This window comes from Carassius auratus, unplaced genomic scaffold (assembly GCF_003368295.1).
Source record: "Carassius auratus strain Wakin unplaced genomic scaffold, ASM336829v1 scaf_tig00214657, whole genome shotgun sequence".
NCBI lineage: Eukaryota > Metazoa > Chordata > Actinopteri > Cypriniformes > Cyprinidae > Carassius > Carassius auratus.
Window position 1 is genome coordinate 994928 of NW_020527754.1, and position 15828 is coordinate 1010755.

The 15828-nt window shown below is 38.2% G+C and overlaps 1 protein-coding gene across 2 annotated transcripts; it reads right to left on the minus strand.

The window, feature by feature from the left end:
* Window positions 1-1562: 1562 nt before the first annotated feature.
* On the minus strand, window positions 1563-15085 carry LOC113092574 (beta-soluble NSF attachment protein-like). Of its 2 annotated transcripts, XM_026258198.1 has the most exons (11): window positions 14890-15085; window positions 13644-13723; window positions 13274-13390; window positions 6181-6227; window positions 5736-5813; window positions 4876-4931; window positions 4640-4724; window positions 4440-4544; window positions 4280-4348; window positions 3561-3611; window positions 1563-3010 (listed from the first exon to the last, which is right to left on the minus strand). In XM_026258198.1, the coding sequence occupies exons 1-11, from the start codon at window positions 14985-14987 to the stop codon at window positions 2909-2911; spliced, it is 888 nt and encodes a 295-aa protein (XP_026113983.1). In that variant the 5' UTR covers window positions 14988-15085; the 3' UTR covers window positions 1563-2908. The 2 variants fall into 2 exon arrangements, with proteins under 2 accessions (XP_026113983.1, XP_026113984.1); XM_026258199.1 differs by lacking the exons at window positions 6181-6227; window positions 14890-15085 and having other exon boundaries at window positions 13644-13654.
* Window positions 15086-15828: the final 743 nt, after the last annotated feature.

Consider the following 15828-nt stretch of genomic DNA (forward strand, 5'->3'; position numbering starts at 1 on the left):
GGTTACCCATGAACTCAGTTGCCCTTTAGTATTTTAAGGTCACAAGCCACAGGAACAAAGTGGGAAGCTGTGTCTAAAGGGTGAGCAATATTTTTCCACCACTGCCATGTCTTTAGAAGTCTGAGAAAAAAACTATGCAAGTTATGTAGAATTGATATCCAATCTTTAAATATAACACAACTCTGTTTTGATACAACTTTCATTTGAAAAATAAAATAAAATATTGCTTTATTCAGGCATGTTTATATATAAGTTGGGTCAGAGAAATCTCACCCAACAATACAAAACAGAATTTTAACACTGTTAAAAAATCCTAATGTTACCTTACTTGTAGAGTTTTGCATTTATTTCCATTAATTAAAAATATATGTATCATTATCGTTGTTGTTTATACACAGAATAAGTTGGGTCAGAGAAATCTCACCCAACAATACAAAACAGAATTTTAACACTGTTAAAAAAATCCTAATGTTACCTTACTTGTAGAGTTTTGCATTTATTTCCATTAATTAAAAATATATGTATCATTATCGTTGTTGTTTTTACACAGAATGTGTGAATTAAAAATACACCAAAATACTTTCAGGAATTAAAGTTTTTATTGTTTTTATTTTTAACAGATGAATTTCCCATGATGCCCTCGGCTCTAATGAAAGGCATCTATCGGAAATACTCTTGTTGTGCCCATAGGCAGGTTGTGCCTGTAGATTTGGTTTGTGTAGGGCTTTCGTTTTACTGACCTTACGATAAGAAATATCCATCCTGCTGTGCAAACCCTCCTTTCACCGCATGTCACTTGTCACAGATGGAAATTAGACATATGACCTATTCACGTGTAGTTCATCGCTCATCTAAAGCAAAGCTAATGATGCTAACTGCGTTAGCCTCTACTTTTATTTTCTTTCCTTTCTCTGGTCAGTTTTTGCACCAAAGTAGTTAAATGAACTCGTATAAAGAATTATGCAAATAAAAGACGTTTGAATGGGACTCTAAACAATTGGTTTATTTTGGGCCGTTTCCATAACTAACAAAGCTCAAATTTATCATGTACAATAAATGGCTTAATATTTAAGTAGACAACACGCTTTACAGGAATACAGTTGTTGGGTGTGTAATCCCTTCCATTTCTAGGGAAGGTTTTTAGTGATTCTGGTAAAACGTATTTATTTATTTTTTTGTCACTAATGATCATTGATAATATTTATTATGCTCACCAATACAAGTACATAGCACAATTCTTCATTTTTAGTACCCTATTATGTGTATAACCATGACAACAATTCTTAATTTAACCCAATAAAATGTCTGTTGAATTCAGCTTCCTTATTTATCTGTCAATTCTAATTTATCTTTTTATTTCAATATTTTTTTTTTTTAGATTTTGGTTGAAATATAGAGAATTTATGTGAAATGTAAGTGTCTCTGTGTATGTGTGTCTATATATATATATATGTGTGTGTGTGTGTGTGTGTGTGTGTGCCTGCGTGCGTGGATGCATGCATATATATATATATATATATATATATTTATATTGTGGGTACCGGTACTCAATCAAATTTGATTTGGGCAGCAAATTTATTTTGTAAATATTCTACATACATACAAAATTAAATTGAATATATTTCCACATACTTCTTATATTTATGTTTTCTTAAACACCGTTATTTGAGTTATTGTCAAAGTCTGCAGCACAAACAGTGCAGGAGTTACACACCAAAATGTAATTACAGTGATACTTGGCATAGAGAACACCACTAACCAGGTAATATAGCAGACTTTCACTTGCCTAAATTGTGTAGCCATTTCAGTACTTGTTTTTATTTCTGTACATTCTCACAGACATTCAGCGAAGACATCGGTGGCTCTGTGGGAAAGCTCATTGTTTGGTACTGTACATCTTCATGGCTTCTTAAAAACTCTAGAATCTGGTAAAATACAGACGTCACAACACATTGAACACAGAATGACATACGCTGCTAAAGACCACAGGAGTGGAGAGTGTACATGAGCTATGCATTCACAACACGACACACACTTTGAGAATATTAATAAGAGTTATACAAGGATTTTACAAACACATCAATTTCAGTGCCAATGGAGATGATAGACAGTGTAAAATTTAGTTCAATTACTTTTTTTAACACAATATTATTAGACTAATAATATTTATAATATTTCAGACTAATAATATTATAAAATTAATAATATTATGTGACTAACAGTTCAAATAACAATTTAACGAAATAAATAAATATACATTTAAGAAAACAACCCAGAAGTAACATTATAAATAATATAATGAATAAGAAATTATTTAAAATTTGGATATGACAAGACATTTATGTAATCACTTAAATACCAATTCAAAATGGTGCATTGTGGGAAACTGAAATTCTCATTCTGCATGAACGTCTGATGTTATTAAATGTGCACAAAAGCATTTCGAGGCCTGCGTGCCAACTAGTGTGAGCAGACTACAAAATAATAATAATAATAATAATAATAATAATAATACACAATGCTGCTGCACTGACTGAATAATTCTATCTGTACAATTCATGCAGCGCTAGCACGATGCAATTCAGTAACGTTTGCAAAAGAACTCGAGGACTATCTCAAACTGTATTCTTGAATTTCCCTCTCCTTAACCGGTTCACTCTGTTATGTCCAAAAATACCCTCGTAATGCAACAGAGAAACCGGAGCTATATTTTGATATGTGCTATATTATAAAACTGGATATCAATGTATCAGTACAGGCTTATAAGTATATTCTCTAGAAATGCTGTAGCAATACATTTTAACATACTGTTTTGGGAAACCTGGACTTGGCCATTGCACAAAACTGATGAAAACTGGAAGAGGAGAAGGAGGGTGCCATGCAGTGAGTGATCGCCCCACCGTACAGATCATTTTAGGTCGCCCTCGTCCCCCTGAATGGTCTTCTTGATCCGCAGAAGCATGGTGGTGTGCCACTGGTCCAAGCGTGAGATGGTGTCAAACTCCTTCACCTAAAAGACGGTGAAAGAATGAAGACAGTACGAGATATCTGTGATGTTAACATCAACAAAAACAAACTGCAAAGAAGCAGATATGGTTCATTCAACTCCTCCTGGGAAGTTTGTATTTATGAGTTCAAGTTACTTATCAAAGAAAGATGTCAATATACCAACAAAACTACTCAGCAATACTCAAAGATAAAGAAATGCACATCAGCTATGTTTTTGTGTAGTGTTTTTATCAAGTTAATAAGGTACTATACATTTAACTGTTTTAGATTTTATTGTGATTTTAGAATACTAAAAATGCCATATTTTCCAACAGATACAACCTCAACCTGGGGCTTAAAGAAAGTTCAGTTTCCCTCTTCTAATTTAAACACTGTGGGGATGTTCATGTGCGTTTAACTCGTAAATACAAACTTTTCGACATGACTCATGCCAGTGGTTGAAGTATTAAATATTTTAACATGAAAAAAATATATTTCATTTACTCTTTAAAAATAAAATGGAACAATGATAACAATTTTTTTTAAGAAGAAGAAGAAGCTGAAAGTCATACCGCTTCTGTGAAAGCCTCTGCATTTTGCTCCTCATGTGCCTCTAGAAGTTTCTGTAAGGACAAAACCTCTTAGAAGCATACAACCATGAATATTCATTTCTGAAAGTGGTGCAAAACTCAATGCGAGGGATTGCCTGGATATTGCAAAAATTTCAGAGTGGTTTTCATCATGATATTATGCAATTGCTAGGAGGTTTCTGAGTTTGGAAATTAACAATGGTTAAAAAATGCCATCAAAATGAACATAAATGCCCTATTACGACTGTCATGTTTAAAATTAAAATTCATTTTACACATTGTTTTTGCAACAATGCAAACTGCATCAGTGATGGGGAACATTCTTTGCCCACTTTCTGTATACAGTTTATTTCAGATAAGAATAACAGTTTACCACTACTAAGAAAACCAATGTGAATTCTTGATTTGATGAGTAAAAAAAAAAGATTATGGCGTAAAAAGATAATAATATTGCAGCCCTAGCCTGTAATAAGTTCCTTTTAATTTTAAATACTTCATGTATGCTATTGAAAATTACAATAATCACAGTCATAACATTATTCAACTGTTGTGTAAATACATGCATGCCACCTTTATAAAATGTACCCTTATAAAGATGCTATAAGAAAATCACTTCCGGAGAGGAAGACATAGCAGTCCTGTCAGATATGGTTTGATTATAAAATGTGTTTTTATCTGTTGTAAACTGTATTATAACAAACCTTCAGAAGCTTGCATTCTCTTGAATCTGAGAAGGCTGGAAACATCTCTTCATACTTTCCAACAGCGAGCTACAACAGAAAGGAAATCCCACACATTATCTGCAGCAGTTCTCCATATATACACTCATGTATTCTGATCTGATGGAGATGGAGAGCTGACCTTTGCGTTGAGCTCGTCCACGATGAAGTGGCACAAGGAAGCTTTGAAGAAGTATTCTTTGGCGCTGTATTTCAGTAGGGGATTGTCCATGGTGCTGGTTCCAACCTGTTTACAGACAGGAATTCCCGAGTGATTTAGCAACTGCTGGTGAGCGAGTAATGTGGCAAGAATCTGCAGGAGACCGACAGATGGCGGCTTACCTGCTCATAAATCTCTATTGCTTTCGGGTACTGCTCTAACTGAGCGCTGTATGAAGCCACCTTCAGCAGACACTTGTTTGCAGAGCTGTAAATTAAGCAAACAGATCATATCAAAGCTTAAAGCACCATTCAAAATACCTCAATTAATCTTAGAAACCTCTCCTTAGAAACAAAGTGGTTAAACGTGGGAGGAAAAACAAGACCTTTATTATCTGGCTTCTACTAAGCAGCCCTACCTGTTTGATTCCTCTCCTTTGTAATAGTCAGCAGCTTGTTCATAATGTGCAATCGCCTTTGGAGAATCAAAAACAGAAATCTCAATCTTAAAGGTAACAGACATTGAGTGTTTACATTCATAACAAATAGCTATATAGCTGCTAACTATCAAAAGACAACTCCAGAAACCTTTATAAAAGCTGTTTACATTGGTATTTTTTATTAATAATATTTCAATGATTTTATAATAAATGATTTTATTATTATTATTACTATGAAAGATTAATGATCCATTAATAATAATTAAAAAAATACATTCAAATATTTCTCAAAATATTTTTTGCGTATTATTATTACATAATATTATACATTATTTTGAATGAAAAATATTTTCTCTTGATGTTTTTTTTCTTCTTCTCTTGACCATTTATAAAGTCTCTGGGAAAAGAACCTCATTTAAAGTGTGACCTTATTTGAAAATAAATAATACCGGTACATTATAATTATATTATTTTCTCAACTGGGTTTTTGTTTAACTGTCTATGATCTGTCACAGAGAAAAGAAGCAGATTTAATGCATGACCTTAAACATTGTTGATGTATTAAACATAGCGCATGTAAATGTGCAGATTTATAATGTGCTGATTTATAGCCTTTCTGGTGGCTAGACAGCAATCTGGTTAAAATGTATTTTGAGATAAACATTTTCAAACCCGAATTATGAATATCTGTTTAATTAGAAGCATCAATCCAGCTGTTTTTGTGTTTTATAATTGTACTACTTAAAATACAACGCCCTACAAATGATAGCTGTCTCACAGCACTCTGCATTCTCAGTGTAAGATGCACCTTCAGTTTACACTAAATATCATTTTTGTACCTTCTCAATGTCCACCAGCTCTGATTCATACACCTCAGCGATTGTGATATGATGCTTGGCTGCGATGGTGAATCTTCCCTGAAGACAGAACGGAGGAGACTTTATAAACCTGACTGTCAGTTGAATATCTCATTCAGTATCCATCAAACTTTTCTATCTGAACATCTACATGCTTTGTTGATTCCATATGTGCTTTGGATACAGATTCTAGGCTTCATCTTGGGATGTTTAAGAAATTTCTCCCAGATTTTGAAAGGGGAGGGATGCCTGTCATAAAGTGTTAAACTGCTCTATGTGAGTTTCTGCTGGGACAGTTGGTGGATTGCTAGACAGCTAAAACTGGAAATGCAGTTTAAAAATACCCAAAATGACACAGTACAGCAATGGAACAGCCTGGATGAACATTATATCAACTAAGATTTTGACTGCTACAAAAACATCTTACCATGTCTGTGTAAATATCAATGGCTGCGTTTAAGCACTTGATAGCCTCTAATCGCAAGCATTAAAGAGAAGGAGGAGGAAGAGTTAGACAGTCAGACTTATGATCAACCATATGGAAGTAACACAATATATCTGAATCCTATTGTCTATATGTGTAGTGATTTACTCTTGAATCTACATGCTGTTTTATAACAAAGTTCGGGAGGAACAGTCGCAGTTCATTAACCTGATTAACACAAGTGGAGACCAATCAGTAATCAACTCATTACAAGGTATAAATAACAGCAGAACCTATCTCTGTTCATTGACAGTTTTCAGCATCCCGGTTCGCGCTGTCCGTCATCTTATCACAGACGAAATTTTCCTTCCAACAAGGAGATCCATACCGGCGATTTCTCAGATCTGCTACTTTGCTGACCATGATCATTAAACACGGCCGTTGAGCACCATCAAACGTCATCGCGACAGCTGCTCTTCTTGCCAAGCCACACGTCGTGGCCAATAGACCGTGCAAAGTTCAAGCTCGCCTCGCTTGACTCCACGATTGACCCGATCAAGACCGGGCTCTCTTTGAGCGCTGGAATCGCAGCACCAGCAGGCATTCAACCAGCCCGCTCCTCAGTTCTTACCGCAGCAAGCCTCTTTCACTTCCCGCAGCGGCTCAGCCTTTCACCGCGGCTTTTTCCGGCCGAGGCGCAGTTTGAGGCCGCCTCCTCTAGCGGCGCAGACCGTGCGTCATAAATCAATACATTTTTAGACGAAGACGGTAAATACAGGTTTGCGGCCAGAAGTAGTGCGAGAGCCGCGTGGAGTTCCGATCACATATGTATGTGGAAATTCAGATCCAAATTGAGCCTCGGATGCGTTCAAATATTTAAACTTCTGCGACCAGGCCGTGTGCAAACGCCCGACGGGATGTGATCTTTCGGTGCGAGGTCAGAATTACCTATATTTTGTTAACCTTGACATTATTCTTCAACATAATTTATGTAAAATGGTGGTTCATAATAATTATGGCAGATATAATTATTAAACCATTATTTACGTGATTAGCCCCACAAAACCTACTGTTTTTATTTAGGGGGTAATCTGATTTGTGACGATGTATTCATACATTATACATTCTATTCATTCAAATTATTAACTTTACCATGGTGAACATGTCAAGGTAACAGTTAGGGCTACTGCACGACCAGTTTGAAAGTTAAGCACCCCTGCCGCGAGAGGGAGAAATGCGACAATCGTGTACAAATGTCGCGTGCTGTGGAAAGGAGGCTTAAAGTTTGTTAAATCAGGCCATGAGGTAGTCATCATCCACACTGAAATGTCCAAAGATATTATCTGCCTTACCGTGCATGATTAAACCTCACTGAGGTTTTACAGACAAGTTTCATGCAATTATTCTGGCAGGACCAATTTTCTTGGGGACATATTTCACCATCTACTGGCGTGATCATTATACCCTCGTTTTGCCGCAGGACAGCAGTGTGAGTAAATTCTGAGTTTTTCTAGGACCGTAATATGAAAGCATGCAAGTAAATATCTTTAGAACTGCTTGTAAGTGAATAGCACATAACTGCAATTAACGTTATTGCCATAATCATGTCTGTTGGCATGTTTTACAGACATAATGATTTTCATTGCATAATGATTCCCATAGTTTTCAGAAGCCTCTGTTTCCACAGTCTATACTACAACGTGAAACCAGTGTTCCAGATGTATCCATTAGTGCTAGTGATGTGTCGTTCGTAAACGAATCGTTCTTTTTGAACGAATCTTTTAGGCGAACAAATCGTTCATGTTATCCACGGACTCATATTTCTCAAGTTCAGTAAAGTTCCTCCCTTCATAGCAGCGCGGCGCTTTAAGCAGCGCATGCGCAGCTCAGTGAACCGGGTAACAACCATTCATCCTGTCAAAGAATTACTCAACATCGAGCCGATAGCCTTCGAGTATGAGATGTGACCGAGTATGTGATTTGTTGAATGTAGTAACGAATACGCCCTTCAATGAACGTGTTTCATATGAGTCTGAACTAGATCTAGAGATCTTATCGTTCGTGAGTGAAATGACTGAACTGGCACACCTGTCATTCGTGAACGAACTGAATGAACGGATACACGTCGTTTGTGAATTAAATGAACTGGCACATAGCTTATCTTGTTCGCGAACATTTGAATTAGAGTAAACTGGGTTAATCTGCTATTTTAACATGTCAATCTCGAAAATGCAAAGCGCAGTTATAGGTACAGTACCGTGCACATACGCTCGTCTTGATATTTAGCAACTCCACGTTTAATCCATAGACCGTAAAAGAAAGGTTAATCCCCGATTTATGAATGTGAATATATAATACACAAACTGTCTGACCAAACAATTAAAATGCTAATTAGGCAAGAAACCCCGTGCTTTGTTCATCTGAACAACTCAATTAGACTTCATATATTGAACGCGATTATACACACATTTTAATAAAGCCAGATCAGTTTTTGTAACAAGTGAATGCGTTCGTTGACGTAAGACATAACACATAATACACTCTTTTGCCACCTGCTGGCATATTCTGTGTAAAACGAAGAAATTATCTCTGAACTAATCATTTTGGTGAATGAACCGAAAATGAACGAATCTCTAGAAAGAATCATAATTTCCACCACTAATTAGTGCTGCAACGACGTGTCGACGTCAACGTTTACGTCGACTACAAAATGCGTGCAATGCGTGGACGCGTCACACTGTTTACATCTTGCATAATGGCATACGGCGAATGAAGAAGTTGCATTCTATCACAAACAGAGACCACTGTTATTAAAAGTATGAGAATACTTTAAACAGAGGACAAATAAAACGTCTCTTTGTTCCCTTTGCAAAACCGATATGGTGTACCACGGCAGCACAACTGCGATGAGCGAGCACCTCAGAGGAACATCTAGGCGCTCTCCGGTGTCTCCATGCAATTTAACTGGTTACCCTGTGATCTGGTGACCAACTTCCTAGTTCAGGTCTGATATTCTTGCGCTGTGGCATCCTGAAAAGTTGAGATGTTTTCAACTCGATGCGGTGCGGACGCGCCTGAGAAGAAGGAAGAAAGAGAAGAAAAAAAAAAAAAAAAAAAAAAAAAAAAAAAAAAAAAAAAAAGGGGTGATAGGTGACCGGCCCCTTAAAAGACAGCGCGCCACGAGACAACAGTCACAAACCACCGAGCTACCCAGAATCAGCTCCAGATCTCTGGAAACCATGGTAAACCTTGCAGAACCATGACTACATTCTATGGTCATGATGCTAAAGAACATTTCATGACGTCTCAGACAACGGTAAATTTATTGCTACCCGAGGTTTAATTATAAACGCTGTCATAAACTCATATTTACAATAGTAAAAATAATTTTTGCCTCTTATTTTATACTGCAAAAAAAAAAAAAAAAAAAAAAAAAAAAAATGTTACTAACCTGTCTACTCTTCCCACAGTCAAGGAGGGGGAACTCAGGGCCCAGTGGTTAGAGAGTGGACTCCTAACCCTAGGGATGTGGGTTTCGAGCCACGGCCCGGCCATGCCATGACTGAGGTGTCCTTGAGCAGGGCACCGAACCCCCAGCTGCTCCCTGGGCGCCGCAGCACAAATGGTTGTCCACTGCTCCGGGTGTGCGTTCACGGTGTGTGCGCGTTCACTGCCGTGTGTGCACTTGGATGGGTTAAATGCAGAGCTGCTTCCACAGGAGCCTTTTCCATATCTCCCCATTGCCGCAGCAGTGCCTGCTCCCGCAGGAGCCTTTTCCGTATCTCCTCACTGCCGCAGCAGTGTCTGCTCCCGCAGGAGCCCCTTTCGTATCTCCTCACTGCCGCAGCAGTGTCTGCTCCCGCAGGAGCCCCTTTCGTATCTCCTCACTGCCGCAGCAGTGTCTGCTCCCGCAGGAGCCTTTTCTTTACCTCCCCCATATATTTAAAAAAAAAAAAAAAAAAAAAAAAAAGTCATCATGTTAAGCCATTTCACTGAAATAAGCTGTTCAGTTTTCACAATAAGCGACGTGAATTTCAACAAGGGTTTATGATCAGCTTCGATGCCCCACATTCCCAGTCGCGTTAGCCTCTGCATAATACGCTGTTTTCAAACATAAAAAAAATAAAAAATAAAAATAAAATAAAATAAATAAAAAAATGTTTAATTTAAAAGTCTCTCTTGTTTCCACTTTCCGTCCAGCGAGCACCAGTCTCTCAACGGACGCAGTAAATATTCATCCGTTTCCACTGTCCGTCCAGCGATCACCAGTCTCTCAACGGACGCAGTAAATATTTATCCGTTTCCACTGTCCGTCCAGCGAGCACCAGTCTCTCAGCGGACGCAGTAAATATTCATCCGTTTCCACTGTCCGTCCAGCGAGCACCAGTCTCTCAGCGGACGCAGTAAATATTCATCCGTTTCCACTGCCCGTCCAGCGAGCACCAGTCTCTCAGCGGACGCAGTAAATATTTATCCGTTTCCACTGCCCGTCCAGCGAGCACCAGTCTCTCAGCGGACGCAGTAAATATTCATCCGTTTCCACTGCCCGTCCAGCGAGCACCAGTCTCTCAGCGGACGCAGTAAATATTTATTCGTTTCCACTGTCCGTCCAGCGAGCACCAGTCTCTCAGCGGACGCAGTAAATATTCATCCGTTTCCACTGCCCGTCCAGCGAGCACCAGTCTCTCAGCGGACGCAGTAAATATTTATTCGTTTCCACTGCCCGTCCAGCGAGCACGAGTCTCTCAGCGGACGCAGTAAATATTTATTCGTTTCCACTGTCCGTCCAGCGAGCACCAGTCTCTCAGCGGACGCAGTAAATATTCATCCGTTTCCACTGCCCGTCCAGCGAGCACCAGTCTCTCAGCGGACGCAGTAAATATTCATCCGTTTCCACTGTCCGTCCAGCGAGCACCAGTCTCTCAGCGGACGCAGTAAATATTTATTCGTTTCCACTGCCCGTCCAGCGAGCACGAGTCTCTCAGCGGACGCAGTAAATATTTATTCGTTTCCACTGTCCGTCCAGCGAGCACCAGTCTCTCAGCGGACGCAGTAAATATTTGTTTGTTTCCACTGTCCGTCCAGCGAGCACCAGTCTCTCAGCGGACGCAGTAAATATTTATTCGTTTCCACTGCCCGTCCAGCGAGCACGAGTCTCTCAGCGGACGCAGTAAATATTTATTCGTTTCCACTGTCCGTCCAGCGAGCACCAGTCTCTCAGCGGACGCAGTAAATATTTGTTTGTTTCCACTGTCCGTCCAGCGAGCACGAGTCTCTCAGCGGACGCAGTATATATTTGTTCGTTTCCACTGCCCGTCCAGCGAGCACGAGTCTCTCAGCGGACGCAGTAAATATTTGTTCGTTTCCACTGTCCGTCCAGCGAGCACCAGTCTCTCAGCGGACGCAGTAAATATTTATTCGTTTCCACTGTCCGTCCAGCGAGCACCAGTCTCTCAGCGGACGCAGTAAATATTTATTCGTTTCCACTGTCCGTCCAGCGAGCACGAGTCTCTCAGCGGACGCAGTAAATATTTATTTGTTTCCACTACCCGTCCAGCGAGCACTAGTCTCTCAGCGGACGCAGTAAATAGTTATTCGTTTCCACTGTCCGTCCAGCGAGCACCAGTCTCTCAGCGGACGCAGTAAATATTTATTCAATCCACTGTCCGTCCAGCGAGCCTCAGTCTCCCAGTGGACGCAGAAATATAATTTGTTTCCTCTATCTGTCCAGCGAGCCTCAGCCTCCCAGCGGATACATTACGCATCTAGTCAATATATCATTACACCTCGCAGGCAGACGGTGGAGCCCGTCTTCCCGACATCGTAACCGCTTCTTCCTCAACTATTAACCAACAGGACCTGCCTGCTCCTCTACTTCTGCCAGAGGCAATGCAAGATCTCCTGGTCAAACGACCATACTTCTAAAAACGTCAGCCCGCCAAATCTCTGCGTTTTGGGGGGTTCGTAGTCTGGCGGCTGTCCTTTTGCTCTCTTGTTTTTGGGGGGAGTACTCTGGGTTCGGGCCACATCCCGAGCTCGGAGCCCTCCACCCGGACAGCACGCCAAATACGCATAAACTTACGGTATTAATATACGTAGATGTGAACTCGTGAAATGCTGTTTTATAACAAAGTTCGGGAGGAACAGTCGCAGTTCATTAACCTGATTAACACAAGTGGAGACCAATCAGTAATCAACTCATTACAAGGTATAAATAACAGCAGAACCTATCTCTGTTCATTGACAGTTTTCAGCATCCCTCCTCCACCCCATTTCTCCTCACTTATAGATCCATCTACTCTTACCACAACCGGGGGGAGTACTCTGGGTTCGGGCCACATCCCGAGCTCGGAGCCCTCCACCCGGACAGCACGCCAAATACGCATAAACTTACGGTATTAATATACGTAGATGTGAACTCGTGAATCTATAATATATATACATACAGCCCATGTAAACGCGTGTAAATACCTACTTACATTTTTAATACACTGTATATTCAAATGCACACTTTCTATGATTTTTGCAACACATTTGTGAGTGGATTGTGGCATAATTTCTACCTCCTAATATAAGTTGCAATGCAGCATTCATTCTTATGCCATATACCAGTGGTCTCCAAACTGGGTCCTGGAGGGCCAGTGTTCTGCATTGTTTCATTAATTTAAATAAAAAGTGAAAGATGAATATATATTGTTTCATTAATTTCAATAAAAAGGGAAAGATGAAAATTAGAACGCATTTATATAATATGATTGTTATGATGTGAAAACTGGAATTAAAATTAAATATTAAACAAAATGTGCGGTAGGAAATGAACAAAATATCTTCAAGGAACATGATCTTTACTTAATATTCTAATTAATGTTTGGCATAAGATAGAAATCTATCATTTTGACCCATACAATGATTGATTTTTGAGATATTGCTTAAAGTCTACCCCAGTGATTTAAGACTGGTTTTGAGCTCCAGGGTCATATATGATGGATCAGCAACAGTCATATATTAAATATTCATCTTGACATGTATCAACATCTGCTAATACTGAATAAATCAACCGACTGTCATGAAGCTGGAAGTTATCTGTGAACCTCACCTTGTGGATCTGCCTTCTTGAAAGCATTTCCCGCATCGATGTAGCTGGTGGCTGAATCGTGTTTATTCTGAAGCTGCATGTGAAGTCTGGCCGCCTGACAGAAAGCATTGCCTGCAGCTGGATACAGCAGAATATGAATATATAATAAACATCATAATATATCCTGTCAATTACAAACCAAGCTGTAGAATTATTCAAGATGACATTAGGATAACTTCCTTAATGAGATTATTTTCATTCAGAAATATGTATATTTTAGCAGTTAAACATGGTCTATTACATAATGACCTTTTAAGCATTATATAATACAATTCTGCTTATTAAAGATTTACAGAAGCTTGTCATGTCTGCACCAGTAAAAAGCACATACCACTCCAGTTTTTGGCCATTTTGAACATGTTGGCTGCTCTGGCGTACATCTCACATGCCTCTTCCACTTTGTTATTTCCTCTGAAAGATGTGAGAAGATTCAGTTATGCATTTTTTGCAATTTAATACCTCAATGAAAACTATAACGTTTGCCCTAACAAATCTACAAACTAGAAGGTAAACACTTTATTAATATTGGTTAATATTGATGTACCAAGACAAATTTGATTGTATATATATTATTGGGTTAAGTCAGAAAATTATAGCTGGACAGATAAACAGAAAGGCCTAGAAAACTTGTGTCCTGGTGGGAATATTCAATCGGGTCAGTTTTCAAGTGCCTCATATCATATTAATTAAACCTATTTGAAATAAATCTGTTTCACATCATACTAGGTCAGAGCTTGTTTACTATAAATAAGACTGAATAAGTGCTCAATATGTTTGGGCTGTCAATAAAGCATCTCACTGTTACTGTCGACACAGAGCTCTTCAAAAAAAAAAAAAAAGGAAATTAAACTGAAGAATGGCTTTAATCAGACATTGTTGTAAAGTTTAAATCCATAAATTATAATTATTAAAATAAAGTTATACTTTTAAATGTATATTTGAAAAATGTTACATTTAAAAATTCTAAATTATTTTAATATTTTGTTTTATTAATCAGGATATTTAAAATAAGTACACGTAGATATTTTAATGTAATACGAATAATATTAATATTAAAATAGTACCATATATTTGTTTCATATTAATTTTAAATAACTATTATATAATGTGCAACAGACTAAAAATTAAAGTGCATATGTAAATATAAAAAAGAAGTAACAAATAAAATCTGTATCTAATAAACAAGGTTGTAGCATTGTACATGTGTTCCCTTTTTTAATATTATTATAGTGACATAAAAACAAGCCACTGTGCCACTAATACGCCATCAACGCAATAACACTTTACTTGGTGGCCAAATCATAAAATCGCATCAGTTATATTATTATTTAATTAATTAATTATGAACATACAAAAATCGTTATTTAAAAAGATCAACTATGCATTATAATGAACAAGCCTTTTTTTCCATCGGTTGATGCGCAAAGCGGCCTGTCACAGCTTGGGCCCTTGTACAATAAAATTCACATTTATTTTTAAAATAAACCTTGGCAACATGATCATATTGACAGTATATCTTAACAGACTAGCGGACTGATCGGATAAAAAGGAAGGAAGAAGCGTGTATTTAATCTTACCCAAACATTCCTCCTAAAAAAGAGCCGGAAGACTTCACTTTCTTATCGGCTTCAGCCATAAGTTGAATTGCCTCCTTTTCTTTCCCGGAATTGTCCATTATTTCCTAGTTAAATGAACAGATAAACACTAAAACCTATTTTGCATTTATCTGCTCGTTTCTCTCGCGATCTGTCACTATGACAGCGGGGGATTACTGTCATTGCGTTTATTAAGCGTAGGCGTTCATGACGCTCGAGCAAAGCATTATGGGATTTGTTGTTTTGCAACCAAGCTTAAATGAACGGCCGGTAAAAAGAATCGAACACAAATAAACTACAACTCCCATATACACACACATCAATGCGCGTTACGTAATATTGCACATTTTATATTGTAAGAAATTATGCCTAGATTTATTTTGAAATTATTTTACCCTCAATTTTATATTATTTACCCCCCCCCTCCCCCTTTTGATTAGATGTGTGGTTTAGTTTAGTTAGAGTATGTGAAGATAAATATTGTAGGCTTAGTGTTGGTTCAGGTTGACTCATATATAATTTGCTTTGCTTTCACCACGATGTTGATTAATCGGCAACAAGCTCCTGCCATGCCACTGCAGAATATTATGACGAAGTAATCACATTGCATACTGAGCACTAGATGGTACTGTAGATCGCAAGACTGGTTCACTACAAGTTTAAGGGCTTAAACACTGAAAGTAGCTCAGTATTAGTTTGCTTGGGTCTTTCATCAAACAGTGAATATGCAATGTAAAATACTCCCAAAGAAAAAGTTACTGAATAAGAATAACCAATCTATAAACATAAATGTGAGTGTGACATAGTGTGATTTATAACATAACATAGGTAATATCTTAAAGTTGTAAAGACAGCAAAACAATGAAAGAAACAGGCTGAAGAAAACAACTTTATAGGAGTGTGAACTTTCAAGAATCAAAT